The sequence below is a fragment of the Haliotis rubra genome, unplaced genomic scaffold (assembly GCF_003918875.1).
Source record: "Haliotis rubra isolate DU_JTF1 unplaced genomic scaffold, ASM391887v1 Scf40, whole genome shotgun sequence".
In the NCBI taxonomy this organism is placed as follows: Eukaryota; Metazoa; Mollusca; class Gastropoda; order Lepetellida; family Haliotidae; genus Haliotis; species Haliotis rubra.
The window spans coordinates 238994-254324 of record NW_025767080.1 but is presented as its reverse complement, the minus strand read 5'-3'; the positions used below and the strand labels follow the sequence as shown (position 1 = coordinate 254324).

The 15331-nt window shown below is 38.4% G+C and overlaps 1 protein-coding gene across 1 annotated transcript in view; it reads left to right on the top strand.

Annotated features, from left to right (window-relative positions):
- The window catches only part of LOC124287403 (visual system homeobox 2-like), a 28755-nt gene extending 25373 nt beyond the window's left edge, over positions 1–3382 (top strand). The window contains exons 4-5 of the mRNA XM_046723937.1: positions 109–289; positions 1483–3382. Coding sequence (XP_046579893.1) covers positions 109–289; positions 1483–1763 — 462 coding nt within the window. The 3' untranslated portion in view covers positions 1764–3382. The remainder of the gene's footprint in view (positions 1–108; positions 290–1482) is intronic.
- Positions 3383–15331: the final 11949 nt, after the last annotated feature.

Here is a 15331-nt window from a genome sequence, read left to right as displayed (position 1 = left end):
CATCGTTTGGCATGAAAGAAGAAATCGTTGGCTGGTGGAAAGATGAATCTATCCCTCTTGTCATACCGGCATGTGGATATTCCTTAACTAAAATATTGTTTTTTTCAGGTATGGTTTCAAAACAGACGAGCTAAGTGGCGGAAGACGGAGAAGACGTGGGGACGAAGCAGTATAATGGCAGAGTACGGGCTCTATGGAGCGATGGTCAGACACTCACTTCCGCTTCCGGAAACCATATTAAAAAGCGGAAAAGAAGGAGTTCTTGATTCCTCTGCGCCATGGTTACTCAGTGAGTAACACTTAACTTTATCTATGGTAACTATGTGTATAATTCTATATTGCACCAGTAAAACTAAGCGATATAGCTATTTTGCTAACTCTTGAAAAATAATGGAAAAAAAACCCCAAACAACCCACAAACGGTCGTCCAAGGGCCATTTTTTAATATTACATGTATTATCTGTTATCAATGACTGCTGTAAAAACCTAATTATGAATTTAGATACCATGTTTAATTTCAACTGGATTTCTCAACAATGGAGATTTTGACGAGAAACTCCATCATATTAGATTTCGTTGCCTCACGACTACGTCACTACGGACGTTCTGTATGAATTATTTGACACTCGTTTGCGGTTATCTCACACACTTCATGAAAATTGTGTTAATTATGATCAGTTCTGTTAGTGAACGCAATTACTCATCAAGTCAAATGCAATGGTTTTATGGTACTCGTGGGGGCAGGGGGATTGTCAAGTTTATTGCGTGCAGGACATGATATGCCTTCTATCATTGATCGTTACAGTGATATATGAATCCTTTATCAAGCAACTGATTTATTATTAATGCCAGACGTGTATATGTATACTATTACCCGCATATTATTATTACCCCACGTCGGCATGGGGGGACAAGGGGGACCCAGTTTCGCTGGACAGAATTGTCTCCCTTTCTTATGTTAAGATCCTCTGACTGTGGGTTCCAGATTCTTCCGAATATTTTCCATGAACACCATCAACTTTCCCTAAAAATTAAACTTACACGGCATGATATATATAGTTGGAATACTTTTATTGCTGCATGACATCCATCCCACTAACACTCTCACAAATTGATCAGTGTACATTTTTTTGGATTATATTTAGCATAAAAATATCGGTAACGCACTTGTTCAAAAAACATTATCTTTTAATGAAATTGTATTTGTGACACTGAAATATACTCATTCCAATAATGGTTGTCACCCCCCTCCCCACACCAACCCCACCCCACACCCCCTCTCCAATTAAAAAAATTGAAGGGGGTGACAACCATTATTGGCATGAGTATAGAAACTTTGTTGGTAATAAATTAGAAAAGTTGAAAATACTCTTTCGTTCACAGTGTGATGTAATGTTTCATAGTAAATATGTATTTCTGTATGTTAATGTTTCTGTATGTTAATGTTTCTGTATGTTAATGTTTATTTCTGCCGCTGTGTAGGTATGTATCGTAAGTCCAGTGACCCTCAGACAAGGCTGAAAAGTGATGATGAAGAAAGCCGCGACTGTAACCCGGAAGTGAAAGATAAAGAAGAGCTTCGGTCGGAAAGTATCGCCGCACTTCGTGCGCGTGCACAGGAGCACACTGCCAGAATCCATCAGAAAGGAGACAGGGAAGACGAGAAAGGCAAAGGCGACATTTCAGAAGAGAGCGCCGATGAAGAGAGTCACGACGCCGCCGTGAGACTGCAGGCGACGGAGTTAGCCGAGATGCCTGACTGATAATACTAGGCAGTACTGCTTGTCGTTTGTCTATATCCTGTGTTATTCAGAGACTTTAATTGTGTTAATGTTTCTTGTGTGTTTGAACGATATGAAATTTTACATTCGTACAGTACAGGTTTAGGTACATCTACTCTTCGCATTAAGAGATCTATCATTTTAGGAAAATCTCTGTGTTCATATTCATCATTACCCAGATCACCATATATTGTCTGTATGGTAAACTGCAGTTAACACAAAGGCATTTGAACAGTCGTAGTTCAAGATATCCCTAACTCCATATCAGCACGATGAGGAGTTTGCCAGAATACACCCTACTAATCGATCTGTGGAGTTTGATCTCATTACACATTTTAGTAAACCCGGTAATCTATTTAATCATAATTTATTCGTGTGATTTAAGTTGAAGAATTGTACTGGATGGTGCATTAGTTTCAACTTTGCAGATTTTTTCACAGTTTTCATTTCCATAGGAAAAATTTAACGCATTAAACTCGCTTAAAATCGAGTAATTCGTATTACTCTACGATTCATATTGTTGCAGCCTTCTAGCTTACCACAACTTCTGTACGTGAAACCTTGCTAGCACGTTTGGAACATGAGTCGAGTCGACCGTAGTGCGTGACAAAAGAAGCACCCATATTACACAATAGTGATAAAGTCTAAAGTAAACGTTCCTGAGATTCGGGATTTATAGTTAACCATGTTACATTGTAACCAGGGAAAGAAAGTGTGTGATTATGTTGACTTTCACACCAGAAACGAATTATTTATCAACAATGTATAAAACAAAAAACAGTCACATCACTGTAAAGCGTGCTTTGGACTTGACATGCGTGGCAGGAGGACTGCGTTCTTGCAAGCTTAGAGCACCATGCGCTGATTTGTCGAGTACAAGTCTGGCTTATGTGTCCCTTGTGTAGATTGTGTAGATTGTTGCATTAATTTGAAAATATCCAGATAATATTACTTAAATACTATAAATTATTATGATTATTATCATGGCTTGCGTATTTTACTCTGGTTATCTCGAGATGTGAGTCAATTTTCGAGTAAGACTGAAAGATATGATTCAGTTTGGAGTACTTTCTCGAATTGCCCATTTAGACCAGCTGTATTGACGAGTTTTGTGAGAGAATACGGTAGCGGCTAGTCCAGCGTTATAGTTTCAGATGGGACGCTGGAGAAGAGTAAAATCAGTTGCCCCTTTGTACACTCCTAGTACAATGAAACCTCGTTAGCACAGAACCTGTTAATCCGGAAACATAACCTTCCAAAGAAATACTACCAGGAATCTATATGTTATCGAAGGATTGTATTGTATAGTCAAGGTAATGCGGCAAATTTGTATCTAACCAATTTCGATAGGATTATCACCGTCTGGATTAACGAAGTTTCACTGTATATGACAACATCAGTCATTGCTATACATTGTTTAAAGTGTAGTATGTTTTGGTTTTTTGTTGATTTGTTAAATATATCATTTGAAGTCTAATGCAAATTAAGTTACTCTATTTATTTTCATACACACAGCATTATTACTGTGTCTGTTGAATACACGGTCATTTCTTAAACTGATAAATGAAATATGTTGAACCAAATAAACAAGTGAATGTGAAGGCGTGCTTTTTGTGGTTCCTGGAGCCCATGTTCTCTGTGTTCTCCTTAACGTACATAGAGAAACACACACGTGACAGCGTAAAATACGGCGTATACGTGCTCCTTGCTGCCACGTATAATGGACATATTCTAACATCATTATCTTATTCAGTTGAAAGATACAACAATATAATTAAAAATGACTGACTTATTCTTTCATTTGTCTGCCTGACCTAGCATTTGCTGTTATCGACATTTGCCCAGTATTCGTAGAGGAAAATGTGTGGTTGTTATATTACATTTACTGCTTAAACAGTTCAGATCTGTAATTGTTTTCAAAGATGTTTGTCAGAACTGAGTTGGTTCTATTCACACTTTTAGAAGATAAGGACATTAACAACAATTACACCGGCAAAGAGTCTCTAGTTTACTGTACTTGCAATCAGTGCGTTGATGTTTCACAATTTCATCACTTTACGCTTCACCATTTCGCCCTTTACTTTTCACCATTTCATCCCTTAACTGTTCACCATTTCATCATTTTTACGTTTCACCATTTAATCCCTTGCGTCTCAACACTTCATCATGTTACGTTTCACCACTTCATCTCTTTTACGTTTCACCTTTTCATTATTTTACTTTTCACCATTTCATCATTTTACGTTTCACTATTTCATCATTTTACGTTTCACAATTTCATCAATTGCTTCTCATATTCTGCATTCCATAACATGCTGAAAGGTTGTAAATAACAGAACAACATGGCATTAAGTAATGTTATATGGAATACCCAGCCACCGAAATAAAAATAGCGGTGAAGATTATAATCCCTGAAAATCAAAAGCCTTTGTTGGCGATAACGGTCCATCATTCCTGCTTCACCGGTGGCACCCGCCACTCACTCACACAGTTTGTATAAACAGTATGTATTTGGTGCCTGCATATGACGGTGGCCTGTAAACCAGGCAATGGATGGGTAGTCAAGGAAATACTGTAGTTTTTGCGTATTTACTAATGTTACAGAGATTAAAAGCGACACGTTAGTTTGGTATCACGTCTGAAACGTAAAGTGCAGAGGTTCTTCTACTTGTCGAGAGAAAAATATGTTTGTTTTACAACACAGTGTGAGGCAACCCAGGTCTTCAGCATAACTGATCGATATGTGTACACAGATTTTAGCGACGGATTAGGTACAACATTTGTGCAATCCTGGAGGAGGGTGGAGGGGGCATTGAAAATATTAAATATTGAAACGTTATTTACTTTTCTCAAGAAGATAAGAAAGACTAAGTTCTTCCTCCTTCCAACTTCAGCATCTCAGAATGCGGATTCGTTGGTCACGTTACACTGGTATAATGTGTATTGACAACTGAAACGGATACGAGTATGGTGAAATAGGATGTATTTCCCTATGATGGATTTTTTATTGTATCTATAACTGTGTACACAATGAACGCAACTTGATTTCCTTTTCACACTGAGTAATACAGTCTGTATCTGTAATGCATGTACCAGAGTATGACCGTAGTGATCTTAACTGCAATTCGCTTGCAAGTCACAATGCTTCTCAGTGTAGCCCTACCTTGATGTATCTATTAGTGTTATGTAATCACTGTCCTGATATAATATTATGTAAATATCATATTATGTATTGTATTGTGTTGTTACTTTATTACTCTGTGTGCACTTACATATTATAGCAATCACTGCCAAAACAGTTTCATTCTAAAATTACCCTGATGCACGACTATCATATGCAGTGCATGAATTTTCATTAATTATGCATATACCTTTAATGGTTACCAGGTGTGAAGAGGTCACCTCTCCTTAGTTCCCCGGGCAGTGAAATTGTTCAATGAGGTCGTCATAGAGCCTTTATCAATGCTTTGATTGACACATGTCATAATTAGTCAGGTGAGTGGAATAGACACGACGTCGACACGAACAAAGCAAGGTACATATCGTCGATAATGTATAATTACCAGAATCACAGAGTTCTTCCTTTTCATTTTAATTTGTAATGCATCTCTACAAATTAGTCCGGCGTGACGCTATCATGATCCGCTGAAAAGATTCCATTTTTTTCTGATCAAAAATTGACATTGGATCTTGGCGCCTTGTGCGATTTCCTAACGAAGAAGGTCGCTCCAGATTCTTCGAGTTTATTAGGAAAAAGGAGTAAATTTGAGAACAATTATGAACTTGATGCACTTTACTCGTGCCTTTTTCGACTGATAATAATACAGCATTTTGTCTCCCGGTTCTTCGAGATTTGATTACAATTTCCCTGCTTATTAGCCGTTAATATGGCAGCCCGCTGAGCAGCGTGGTACGATTAGGGAATGAAGCTTATTATCTCCCCTCATTAGCTCTTCAGTCTGTAACAGATAGTGCAGCACGTGTTGGAAACCAGCCTTCATCAACTGCCTTTAATGTCATTCAGTACTTTTGGCGTTTTTAAAGGGCCCTTTCGGCAGAAGAAATGACATCCACGTTCCTATAACACCCCAAACAAATCGTCACACGTGAACTGCTCTCCGGATGCCCGCCGAAGTCCTTTGTAAGCGGCCATTACTGTATGCACTTGGCCATTGCGCATGCGTAGAGGGATTTGCGCTAATCCTCCCGTACACCTGGCTGCTAATCAAGAGAAACATGGTTCTTTTTTGGTTCAGATCAAATAACGCTATACCATTCAAAGTACCACTTTTTCAATGTTTGAGCATTTTATCATAACACCTTTTTTGCTTTCCTACTAATTACGAGTTGTTTTACTTAGAATCGCGTGCTTTACGAAGACACCACAAGCGGCTAATAAGTACAATGTTTAAATCTGCTGTCATTGCCTTCTTAAAAGTTTACCTAAATACTTTCCACAATAATCCTAATAACGTCTTGTTTTGTTAAACTACCCGTCTCAAAGCCAATTTAAATAGCTATTATCTCACATTTTCCTTGCTAATGATCACTTATTCAATAGAGGATCAACAATTGGGTTATAGAAGGATATTTGAAATATAATTCGCGATATAGGTTTCATGCCATCGAGATCGCATCAAGCATCAAACATCAAACATAAACCATCGCTGTACAGAGTCGACATAAACAATAACGATCCGCTGAAGATTCCTTGTTTGACATGCACCCTTGTCAGCCTGATCTAGTCAACAACGTGGCACAGTAGTAACCTGACACCTGATCAGGAGCGAGCTCCTTAATGCTGCATAAGCACTTTCCAGCCTATTCCCAGAGTACATTTTTAGGGGATACTTTTTGCCAATAATGTGTTTTTGTTATCGAGTGTGGTGCATTTGGAATAAACATATTCAGCCTTTAATTTTCAAGAGTTCTTTATTACTACCAGAAATCACAAAAATCTTCGATAATTTACCAATTCAATTCGTTTGTTATGATGCCTATACTAACTACGAGCGGCAAAACCCTTTTAAGAACTCTCTGCTGAAAGTAGCGTCGATTGCACAATACTGACTATATAATGGTCATGTGTTCGTGAATCACTATCAGCAAGTGATGATACTATAGGTATTCGCGAAAAGGTGAGCATGTTCTGTCCTACCGGCGGCACATGTCACAGACAAATGCAAAAGTAATTCACAAGATATAGGAACTTCGGAACATACAGTACATGTCAAACTAGTGACTTGCATCAGTCATCATGCAAATATGGAAAAGTCCTCCACAAAACTTCAGAAAGCTTCACTGAGGCCTGATGGTGGTAACCTTTGTAGAAGGTAATCTGGTATTGAGGTTAGGGTTTTACATACTAACTGTTACAAATACTTTTGTATTTGTGCATGTCGATAGAGACATTGTCATTATATTAATTGTTTGATCGGCATTCTAGAAGTTGGTAAGTCAAAAATGAAACATACAACTTTATGGTTGACAACTTCTTGTTTATTGCATTAAGCGACGTTTCGATGTAGATTCTTACATCGTTACCAAGCTAAAAGCTTCACCATTGTCACCAGTTAGAACAGTATTCCACACCTTACAACAGTGGCAATTCAACAGAAATGTGATGGTGTTTGGCCGCCTACAGGAACAGCATCCTTAACAACATGAACATACCATGTATAAATTGCTGTTAATTTTCTATGAATGAGAACTAGACTCTATTCAATTCAACAAATGCATGGCTTGGACTACTACTGCAACTACCCCTACTACTACTATTACTACTACTACTACTACTTTTCGTCTTGTTCTTCAACGACAACTGCTGCTGCTGCCACTAATGTGGCCAAACCATACCCAAAATTTAGCCAAAACCTTATTTGAGAGGTTTTCAGAAAATATTTGAACAAGAGTTAATCACTGAATCAGACACAGAACGTGAACTGTTCAAACAACTAGTCTCTGAAATGAACATATTTTACAGATAAAATAGTTCATATTAAAAAAATAGGATAAAATGAAAAGGAGCCCTGGGACTTTCTTCGTTTTCAGACTAGACTTGCCATATATTCTAGATTTTCATGGGCTTTCTTTGATATATTTGTTCAGGGTCTGTATGACTACAGATATCATGGTGTACAGGGGATTCTAGCCCCGTATAATGTCGCTCTCATGTCGATCCGATTCTGGGTTCATTAAGTGCAAACATACATCAATAAAATATATAAGAATATGTAATTAATACAATAGTCGGTATAAATCTTGGAATATTTGAATTTAAACACGCAACCCATTACATACGATGAAGCCAATTACTTTTAGAAAATGTGCATTAAATTCTTGATGTCGTACTTGATCTAAAGACACTTGACAAAAACGCACTCCATGAATAATTCGCAGATATAATTCATAATAAAAATTAACTTCACGTGATATCGAAATATACTCATGCCAATAATGGTTGTCACGACCCTCCCCACCCCCACCCCCCACACACCCCACCCCTCTCCAATTAAAAAATTTGAAGGGGGTGACAACCATTATTGGCATGAGTATATCTTAGTCCTTAAGAAACGTAATACATGTTTAAAAATATGACCGTAAAATGAATGTACATGTATGTCCACGTGCAATAAGAATGTAAACGAACTTTGATGCGTGTGTGGTCTTCAGTGATGATGAGCTTCTAATCCTTTTCCTGTATAGATAGTCGTTAGTGATCGCTAGCAGGAGTTTTAAGGTGGATATAAGGATTCATTTACTTTTGTTAAATCTCAGATCTATACAGTCGCGACCGAGAAGCTGTACGATATCAGTAAATTTAAAACAATAATACCCCAAACATGAAGGCACATACCATTGTACCATTCCTACGATACCATAAATATACTATTGCACATGTACATGTTGAGGACACCGGGTGTCCCATCAGTGGCGCCCTAAACACATGTGTGGCCGCTGTCTCCCCGTCACTGTATTCTTACTGCAGCGGGCGAGGTATGATTCGGACCGCTGTAGACTAACATCTAGTCTCTGAAATGAACAGATTTTAAAGAAACAAATTGTTCATAAAATATAGTCATGAAATACGATGAAAAAGGAGCCCAGAAACATTATTCATTTTCAGAAACGGTGGAAATCTAGACTTGCCACATATTCTAGACTTACTTGGGATTTCTTGGATATATTTGTTTCAGAGTTTGTAAGCCAGACTGGAAACGCTCAGTGAATGAAACTAGACATGTTTTCGAATTGTTTCATCAAACGTTTGTACTATAATCTACGTTCCTCATCAATCAGTCTTGATCAACTCCTCATCTTCAAATATTAATAACAAAACCAAAAAACAAAACAACAAACAAAAGTTACAAAGTAATGCAATCCAAACTGGCTGTTAATCTTTCAAATATGTATTTAGCGGCCGTTTCATCGCTATGAATTATTGTTATCAAATATATATGTATGCCATCAGAGAAGTAAGAAAGTCCAATTCAAAAGCTTTCTAAAAGCCAAACTATTTATATACTAGTAATCTTAAACTTTACAGCCCCATTATGCAATAAGGTCCCTCGTGATAATGGTTCCCTTATTAGCATAATTTTCACATGGTTAAATACTAATATATTCAAATATGAAAATTCTTTTCATTACAATAGAATACATTATTTTGTTTCAAGGATGCATATAATATCCAGCAAAGGCTTTCAAAGTACTGCATGGTTTCATTTTGTCAATAATTTACAAATCCTTTAGATATGGGAGGCATGCAATTAACATCATGTAACATACAATAAGCGTGGCATATAAAACACATTATATGGAGATAATGCTTGGATAATTCCAGTTTGGTAAAAACTCCTGCGTGTTATTTCGCGTGCGTTTAATTCATCATAAGGACAAAAACTCCCATTATTTGAAAGGAAGTCGATGTTACTTTAATGTTACAACCTAATTTGTCAAATTAACTATACTGTGAATGTGAATGTTATTCTCAAATTCACATTTACCATGATACAGGGAGAGATAATCTATTTCATGGACGGTTACAAAATGGCGCGGATTTCTACATGGTAGCGTTTTATGGGCTGGACGGAGGGACAACAAAAGCGAAATGTACATTTGTCGATAACAACACACATATTGCATGTCTCGCATCATTCTGCGCAACAAAGGCGGATAAAGGTATGTCAATTTCAAATTGGCATCTAAAACACATAATTATAGAGCTTCCCGCAAATTACGGTGGTGTCGATGAAGCGTTGTATTGGGAAGGCGATTTTCAATTAGCTTGCGTGTGTGATTAATTCCATTTAAACTGATAATGGTATTGGTCTGATAGAAGAAAGACAAACGGATATTTGAAAACTGAAAATGACCAAAACCATATCATATACACAACTTTGTTATCTTCCGCAATTATCACCTAGGCGGTATTCGTTAGCTCAACTTCCGCTTTTGCGCGTGTCGTCTTCGGCTGGCTGATTTTAAATATCTGAGCTAATTAGCGAGGAACGCGCATGAGTAGGCTGACACTCGGGTTAAGTGAAGTGTCTGTTTCGAAGGCTGGTTTTCGAGGCCCCTGTGTAGCTTGCAAGCTGTGTCGATTTAAACGTGAGTCGATTTTTAGATTAATGTTCGACATGTTGACAGGTGGTATTCAGGTAACTTGTACTCAGGTGCGATAACTCTCCCGGCAGGGGGCGTAAACATCGCTTTCACTATTGACTGTGGTATCACTTAGGAAACGAGGTGTGTTGTCCTTTAGTTATGGAAATGGAAATCTGTGTTGATACTAGATTTGCTTTGAAACGTCACAACAAGACTATTTAATAAGATTTATTAATTTATTTAAAACCCTTGTTACATTTTCTAACAAATCAAATCCTTTCAAGCACCCCAAATATGGGGAAAGCAACCGTGTTTTGATTCTGATCGCATTTGGGTATTCTGTGTTGTTTAGTTTAAGAGTATGATGTATTCAGTTTGGTAGTATTGGGTGTTTCATTTGGCAACAGCGGGTGTTTTATTTTTGCTGTCTTTGGTGTTTTATTTGGTACTATTTCGGTGTTCAATTTGGGTGTTTGGTTTGGCAGTTTTGGGTGTTTGTTTTTACAGTCTTTAATGTTTAATTTGGGTGTTAGATTTGTCAGTATTGGGTGTTTAGTTTGGTAGCATTAAGGTGTTTAGTTTGGCAGTATTTGTCAGTATTGGGTGTTTACTTTGTCAGTATTGGGTGCCTAGTTTGTCAGTATTGGACGTTTAGTTTGTCAGTATTGGGTGTCTAGTTTGTCAGTATTGGGTGTTTAGTTTGTCAGTATTGGGTGTCTAGTTTGGCAGTAATGGGTGTTTAGTTTGGCACTATTGGGTGTTTAGTTTGTCAGTATTGGGTGCCTAGTTTGTCAGTATTGGGTGTTTAGTTAGTCAGTATTGGGTGCCTAGTTTGTCAGTATTGAGTGTTTAGTTTGTCAGTATTGGGTGTCTAGTTTGTCAGTATTGGGTGTGTAGTTTGTCAGTATTGGGTGTTTAGTTTGTCAGTATTGGGTGTCTAGTTTGGCAGTATTGGGTGTTTAGTTTGTCAGTATTGGGTGTTTAGTTTGTCAGTATTGGGTGTGTAGTTTGTCAGTATTGGGTGTCTAGTTTGTCAGTATTGAGTGTTTAGTTTGTCAGTATTGGGTGTCTAGTTTGTCAGTATTGGGTGTCTAGTTTGGCAGTATTGGGTGTTTATTTTGTCAGTATTGGGTGTTTAGTTTGTCAGTATTGGGTGTGTAGTTTGTCAGTATTGGGTGTCTAGTTTGTCAGCATTGAGTGTTTAGTTTGGCAGTATTGGGTGTGTAGATTGTCAGTATTGGGTGTGTAGTTTGTCAGTATTGGGTGTTTAGTTTGTCAGTATTGGGTGTTTAGTTTGTCAGTATTGGGTGTGTAGTTTGTCAGTATTGAGTGTATAGTTTGTCAGTATTGGGTGTGTAGATTGTCAGTATTGGGTGTGTAGATTGTCAGTATTGGGTGTTTAGTTTGTCAGTATTGGGTGTTTAGTTTGTCAGTATTGGGTGTGTAGATTGTCAGTATTGGGTGTGTAGTTTGTCAGTATTGAGTGTTTAGTTTGTCAGTATTGGGTGTGTAGATTGTCAGTATTGGGTGTGTAGTTTGTCAGTATTGGGTGTTTAATTTGTCAGTATTGGGTGTCTAGTTTGTCAGTATTGGGTGTGTAGTTTGTCAGTATTGGGTGTTTAGTTTGTCAGTATTGGGTGTTTAGTTTGTCAGTATTGGGTGTCTAGTTTGCCAGTATTGGGTGTATAGTTTGTCAGTATTGGGTGTTTAGTTTGTCAGTATTGGGTGTCTAGTTTGTCAGTATTGGGTGTTTAGTTTGTCAGTATGGGTGTGTAGTTTGTCAGTATTGGGTGTCTAGTTTGTCAGCATTGAGTGTTTAGTTTGGCAGTATTGGGTGTTGAGTTAGTCAGTACTGGGTGTTTAGTTTGTCAGTATTGGGCGTTTAGTTTGGTAGTATTGGGTGTTTATAGTTTGTCAGTATTGGGGGTTTAGTTTGACAGTATTGGGTGTTTAGTTTGTCAGTATTGGGTGTTTAGTTTGTCAGTATTGGGTGTGTAGTTTGGCAGTATTGGGTGTTTATAGTTTGGCAGTATTGAGTGTTGAGCTAGTCAGTACTGGGTGTTTAGTTTGTCAGTATTGGGTGTTTAGTTTGTCAGTATTGGGTGTGTAGTTTGGCAGTATTGGGGGTTTAGTTTGACAGTATTGGGTGTCTAGTTTGGCAGCATTAGCATATTAGTTTTGTAGCACCGGGTGTTTGGTAGTGTTGGCTGTTTAGGTTGGCAGTACCATTTGTAATGTTATTATCAGCATCTAAATATTGCCTTGAGCGGGTTTTGTGTATGTGATTACAATTAAATATCAGGGTTATTCACAGGGTTATTATTATTTTGAAAAAAGCCATACTTCTATTTATGTCATGTCGCGACGTGGATTGACCTATCCTCTCGGCCCGACTGGACATTACCTTATGACATGCCTAACTGGACATTACCATATGACATGCCTAACCGGACATTACCTTATGACATGCCTAACCGGACATGATGACATCACTTGTCTTTGCATGTGTTATGCCAGGCGCCGCCTGTGGAGCAGGATACTCTCATCCTTTCCGCGAACACCTGGTGTCATCACTATGTGTCAGTGATTCACAAACACGTGCTTGTGGAATAGTCGGAATCCTACAATGAACTCTGCATTTAGAAGAGAATTCTATTCCAGCATTCTCACAACGTTCGAAATGCAATCGAGAATTCTTTCTCCACGAAGATTTTCAAATTCGACCTATGGTGCTTACCTGAACGTTTATACAGAGTTACAACACTGAAGGCTTCAGTAAAGTTTACACCCCTCCCAAATATGTGGTAGACATGAAGCAGATATTGCCAACTCGTTCACATGAGTGACAAAGTAAGGCATGAATGGTAACTAATGCTGCTGATACTGCTGCTTCTGAGGAGGAGGAGGACTTCCATGTAGACAGGACGAATTCGTCACGGCACATCTGGGATGGAAGGGGGGGGGGGGGGGGGTAGTTGTCGTGCGGTGCATTACTGATACCTACAGACTGTAATGGCGACAACATTCCTGGAAGTCACATGACTTGCCCAATACACTGATATTTTATGATAAAAAATACAAACACTTTTGTTTGAATAAAAAACAACAAATTAGCACTCTTACATTATTTAGATTTTAAAACCAGTGTTAGTGTTCCAGCAGTAATTTCCCAGTTTCCCACGTTTTGCTTTGATTCTGGTACGAATGTAACGAACCGAACCCGAACTTTTAGTGAGACTGAAGAAAGCAGTAACCATTTACTTTACAGCCCATACATAACATTGTGTTTTACGGGGCCAGAGAACATTTCTATTTCTCTCGAAATATGTTTAATATGTTTCTCAAGGACCCCAAACCTCTCATTTTTAACAGGCCGTCGGGTAGAGTTGCAAGCACCCTCCCACCACCCCCACCCTCCTTCCGATGCTGGTTGAGTCTGATTCTGAGGTGAATTGAGTTAAAGGTCGTGTCTACATAACGCTGAACTGATACATAGGATAAAAGTTGTAACTATTTACATTTTCTACCTTTACATCAGCTGCCAACATTCACCAATATAAAGCCAACTTTGTGTGTGACGTAAGAAATGCCTGATTCCATTTGGGAAAGCATATTCCTTCGTTATTTATTTATTTTGATAAATGCTCTACAACGGAACAACAGTATCAGTACAACTCCTGATTAAAAATAAGAAAACTTGAAGCTCTCAACGCCACAACAGTTCGTCGTTTGTTTTCTGTTACCTTTTTGTCCGCAAATCTTGATGCTTTTCGTGGTGATTTACGATTCTACATTCACGTCGTATAATGAAAAAGGTCAGAACCTAGTTGTGTGTTAGTGTTTATTTGTAACAACTGACACACTGTGTCGAAAAAATAAGTGATTTGTATTCCGAACATGTTTCATCGGCTTGTCCCGGGTGCCGAAAATCCGGAAGAAGACAAAGATCGTGAAATCTCGCGAGTCTTGGCCTATCTTCTTTATCATTAGCCGGTGTCACTACAACTCCTCGTAACTTGATGAATTAGCACCAGCGGGACACCAAACAAGGGACCGGCTCCGAAAACTTGCAATATTACACGCGCTGATGTCATACGCTCTTCACATCCGACTCCCGATGTCATGAAACACAGAACCGGGTCCCACTTGAACGAAACGATACAATTAGCTATTAGCTGACAAATAGTCTTGCTTCTCACAGCGACACACAGAAAACAATCTATTAATTGGAAACTAGAATTAATCCCGACCAATCCTTCGGGACCCAGCTAATAGTTCTAATGGAGGGCCGTGTTGGTTCTAATTCCCTGACCGTTTAGCTCTGGTTATCGTTGTGATAAGATTCCACCGCGATCAACGTTCCCAGGGGAGTGATTTTAAGCTCGAGAACAGAGAAGTTGTACGCGCTTCGCAAAATGTGTTTAGAATGCCTATGATCCGAATTTAATATTGATCGCGGCGAAGGACGTTAAGTTGATTAATTGATGAAAGATTGATGAGATCTGATGGCGAATCACGTGACCTGACTCTGATTGGCTAAACCTCCTCGTCTCGAGCCTGCTCGTGATCTCGCGGGATTTGTTCAAGCAGCTCATGAAGGTTTTTTCCCTGCTATCTGATTTATGATAATTGCCTGTTATTATAGATATTTCACTGTGGTAAATGACACCTTTTCGTGATCTATTTCCATCTTCAAAGCCGCTGATATTTTGCCGTAAATGAGAATGCACAAATTGATTATTTTTCTTCGTTTTTCAGTTCTAGTCCTGTGAAACTATTGGCTCATCCCAACAATGATTCCTTGTCCTTAGTTCCAGATTGCAACAGCTTTAATAGGCAGAAAAGAATTGCCGTTAATTATCACGCATAAGTCACCACGCTGGGAACAATGCACTGAAATCAGCTAAACATACACATATTTTTGTTGTATATATTAATGTATT